The sequence below is a fragment of the Morus notabilis genome, unplaced genomic scaffold (genome assembly GCF_000414095.1).
Source record: "Morus notabilis unplaced genomic scaffold, ASM41409v2 C11425162, whole genome shotgun sequence".
NCBI lineage: Eukaryota > Viridiplantae > Streptophyta > Magnoliopsida > Rosales > Moraceae > Morus > Morus notabilis.
Window position 1 is genome coordinate 1 of NW_010387195.1, and position 1,584 is coordinate 1,584.

The 1,584-nt window shown below is 36.5% G+C and overlaps 1 protein-coding gene across 1 annotated transcript; it reads left to right on the forward strand.

The window, feature by feature from the left end:
* Window positions 1-117: 117 nt before the first annotated feature.
* Window positions 118-1,571, forward strand: LOC21383807 (the record flags this gene model as incomplete). Its single annotated transcript, XM_024176880.1, has 5 exons — window positions 118-166; window positions 277-328; window positions 761-924; window positions 1,006-1,113; window positions 1,378-1,571. Coding segments are annotated over 5 exons (532 nt in total), but the record flags the coding sequence as incomplete, so codon positions are not given.
* Window positions 1,572-1,584: the final 13 nt, after the last annotated feature.

A 1,584-nucleotide genomic window follows, 5' to 3' on the forward strand; every position in this document is an offset into this window, starting at 1 on the left:
TTCTAATGAAAAATTTCTTGTAATATGATGTATAAATTCCGTAAGATTCGGTTTCCATGGCGTCGGTTTTGATGTCTAATGATGTTTTGTTGAATTTTACTTTGATCGAAATTGCAGTGTGGCTTCTCTTGAAAAAGAGGTGTTAGATGCGCTAAATCTAGTGAAGGTGCCACTCTATATATTCTTTTGGTTAGTTTTGATGGTTGTTAAACAATTTGAAAAGTTTTGGTGGAAGTTTGAATGTTTGAAGTTAAGGTGTTTGTTGTTTTGCCGCAGAAATTAGGCCCCGATGTCCGAGAAGGAAAGCGAAGGCAGTTCAATTATATTGGTATTTAATTTCATTTCCGGTTTTTGATTTTGGATAGAGAATTATACAACAACATTCATTTTCAGAAAACTGAAAATAGGAAAGAATTCAGTAAATTTGGAAAGTTAGAACTCTTATTATGTTCACGGTCTTATGTCCACTTTATCAGAAACGGATCAGTTACTGAGAAAAGATGGATATAAGCCTAGATTAACTGCGATTTTGAGGTCTCCAATTTTCTTGCAAAATTCACGATCCTAAGATATTTTGATGCAGTAGACTTGCATGTACCTGAAACGTATTTGAACGTTCTCTTCTATTTTTATTATTTCATATTTTATCTTATTATTCGATTTTAATTGATGATTTTTCTTGAGTTTTTGAGCCATCATATCAAATTGTATGCTCTTTTGAATATATCTTGCTTGCTCTTAATCCAGTAAATGTTTTTAGGAAAACTATTGCGTGATGTGGAACCGGAGTTGATGGATACATTAATTCGGGCTACAAAAGATGGCGACCACAGTAAGCTGCAGGCTTTATCTGGTTCAAAGACAATAACATTTGGAGATAGTGATGAAGAATACGATGAATCTGATAGTGAGGATGAAGAGGAGGCATGCTCTATTTTCTCTCCTTTGCTGACTGGGTAGCCAAAAAGAGACGTTTTCATCTGATTTTTTTAGCGTTGTTGACAGGGCTCTCACATTGATATCGCGACCAGATGGTTGGATGGTTTAATCAGTAAGGACATGGAGATCACAAATGAGGTTTATTCCGTTTGTGATGTCGAGTTTGATCGTCAGGTTAGTAGACTGGTACCACACAACTTTGGTTACAATATGATTTAAGTACCTTCTTCGTCAATATCTCGGTAAACAGAAGCTAATGGAATATGCTGTTGGCATTTTTTATAGATATTATGCCTGTTTTAGGAACTTTCTCCAAGGACCATGTGTTTGCACTTGAACATTTTTCTTTTTAGTGGACCATCTTTTCAACTGATTTATACGAAAGATAAATTGTTGGGTTTCCTGCTCTTTATTACTTACGTTAGCATCTCTTGGCAGGAGTTGCGTAAACTTGTTAGAAGAGTTCACTCAGCTGAAGAGAAACACGAGAACGCTGTTGAGGAAAATAAGGTAGAAATAGATGCAGCAATTGTGGGCGCCACGAAGTCTCTAACCCGTTTCCTCCGTGCAATGGCAAAGCAAATGCCCAGTGCCTAATGCGTGAATCTGAATGGGTATTCTTTGTGACACTAACGGCATGTTTAC